This window comes from Rhinopithecus bieti, unplaced genomic scaffold (genome assembly GCF_001698545.2).
Source record: "Rhinopithecus bieti isolate Rb0 unplaced genomic scaffold, ASM169854v2 scaffold_69431, whole genome shotgun sequence".
Classification (NCBI taxonomy): Eukaryota; Metazoa; Chordata; class Mammalia; order Primates; family Cercopithecidae; genus Rhinopithecus; species Rhinopithecus bieti.
This window is the reverse complement of record NW_016825960.1, coordinates 99301-101427: the sequence shown is the minus strand read 5'-3', so window position 1 is coordinate 101427 and position 2127 is coordinate 99301. Positions and strand designations below refer to the sequence as shown.

The 2127-nt window shown below is 40.7% G+C and overlaps 1 protein-coding gene across 1 annotated transcript in view; it reads left to right on the top strand.

Annotated features, from left to right (window-relative positions):
• The window catches only part of TAF7L (TATA-box binding protein associated factor 7 like), a 27495-nt gene that overhangs the window by 19654 nt on the left and 5714 nt on the right, over positions 1–2127 (top strand). Inside the window, exon 12 of the mRNA XM_017863239.1 lies at positions 440–499. Within this exon, the coding sequence (XP_017718728.1) occupies positions 440–499 (60 nt within the window). The remainder of the gene's footprint in view (positions 1–439; positions 500–2127) is intronic.

Here is a 2127-nt window from a genome sequence, read left to right as displayed (position 1 = left end):
TTATACTCTAAATCCTTTAAAAAAGAGTGCTCTTTTGTATGACAGTTTATTATTTGCGGCTGGGCGCAGTGGCTCACGCCTGTAATCCCAGCACTTTGCGAGCAGAGGCAGGCAGATCACTTGAGACAAGGAGTTTGAGACCAGCCTGGGCAACACAGTGAAACCTCATCTCTACTAAAAATACAAAAATTGGCCAGGCGTGGTGGCATGCTCCTGTAATCCCAGCTACTCAGGAGGCTGAGACATGAGAATCACTTGAGCCTGGGAGGCAGAGGTTGCGTGAGCCAAGATTGCGCCACTGCACTCCAGCCTAGGTGACGGAGGAAGATTCCACCTCAAAAACAAAAACAAAAACAATTATTTGCCAAACTCCTTGCCTCCCTTGTTTTTTTTTTCCTTTGAGACTCAGTGTTCATCATTTATACAATTTATTTTTCAGAATCATTTTCACTCTGTGCTGGAGCACCTTGAGATACAGGAAAAAAAAAAAAATGAGAAGGTAAGAAGTATATTTTCAAATTAACCAGAAAACATTTGATACAGAGAATCCCCCAGCTCACTTCCAATATTATTGCTGGCTGTTCCTCTCATAGGAATAGTGGTAGCCAAATCTTCTAAATGAAGGTAGCAGGGTGGAACAAGGTCTTTGTGAAAGTTCACTCATTCAACAGATATTGAGTGCCTATGAAGTAAAAAGCACTGGATGTACAGTGTTGAATAAGATAAATATAATACAGTAAATCCTCAGTGTCATTGATAGGTTCTTGGAAACTAACTTTAAGCAAAATGAAGTATATATAATGAAACTAATTTTACTATAGGCTAACTGATATAAAGAAGAATTGAGTTCCTATAGCATATTTCTGGTCACAAAAACATCACCAAACTTCTAAATAAAAACCAAAACACTTCTAATATTAAACATTGAAATAAATGTGAGCTATACATACATTTGAGAAAGACTGATAAAAACAAGTAAGAATTATGTACCCAGTGATTCCAGTTCAGGGTCTCAGATGGCCAAAGCCTATCCCAGCAGCTCAGGGCGCAAGGTGGGAACCAGCCCTGGATAGGATGGCATCCCATTGCAGGGCACACTCACACCCACTCTCACTCAGACTGGGACAGTTCAGACAGACCAATTCACCTAACGTGTACGGGGAAGTGATTTTGTTTTTCTCATCGACATTATAATGAGGCCAGGCATGGTGGCTCATGCCTGTAGCCCCAGCATTTTGGGAGGCTAAGGCGAGTGGATCGCTTGAGGTCAGGAGTTTGAGACCAATCTGAGCAACATGGTGAAACCCCGACTGTACAAAAAATTAGCCAGTTGTGGTGGCATAAGCCTGTAGTCTCAGCTACTCGGGACGCTAAGCCCAGGAGGTTGAGGCTGCAGTGAGCCATGATCACACCACTACACTCCAGGTTAGGCAACAAAGTGAGACCCTGTCTCAAAAAAAAAAAAAGAAAGAAAGAAAAAGAAAAAAAATTATAATGAAATTACATTGAACTAACGATGTTATTTGGAGACCTTTTGCATGTCATTTTGCTTAAAGTTGCAGTTTCTAAGAACCTGTTGACATTAAGTGAGGACTTACTGTAACAAAACGACACTGAACAAAACGATGTTATTCGAGTACCTGCTGTACTTGTCCTCATGGAGCTGTCTAGCAGGGGAGATTGACAGTAAACAAATTATACAAATATAAAGGTACAAATTGTGAAGAAGTGCTATGAAGGAAAAAAGTCAATGGTGCTATTAGAATAAAGAGAGTCTTGAATTAATTGGGGGATCACGATAGACCTCTCCTAGGAGGTGCTATTGAAGCTGAGACCAGAAGGATTAAGTCCAGGCAAAGAGTGGGATGAGGAGCATCTTAGGTGGAGCATATGCAAGGTCTCATGTTCGGAAAGAACTTGGCCTCTCTGAGGACCTTTGGAATATTTAAAGCCAGGAAGAGAATGGCTTAACATAAGGGTGGAGAAGTAGGCAGAGACCATAGTGTTTGGTTCCTTGAAGGCCATAATAAGGAGAATGGGTTTGGCCTTAAGTGTAGTGGGAAGCCCTTGAAGAATTTTAGATAGGAAAATCACATCTAATTTAAACTTTTTTTTTTTTTTTTTTTT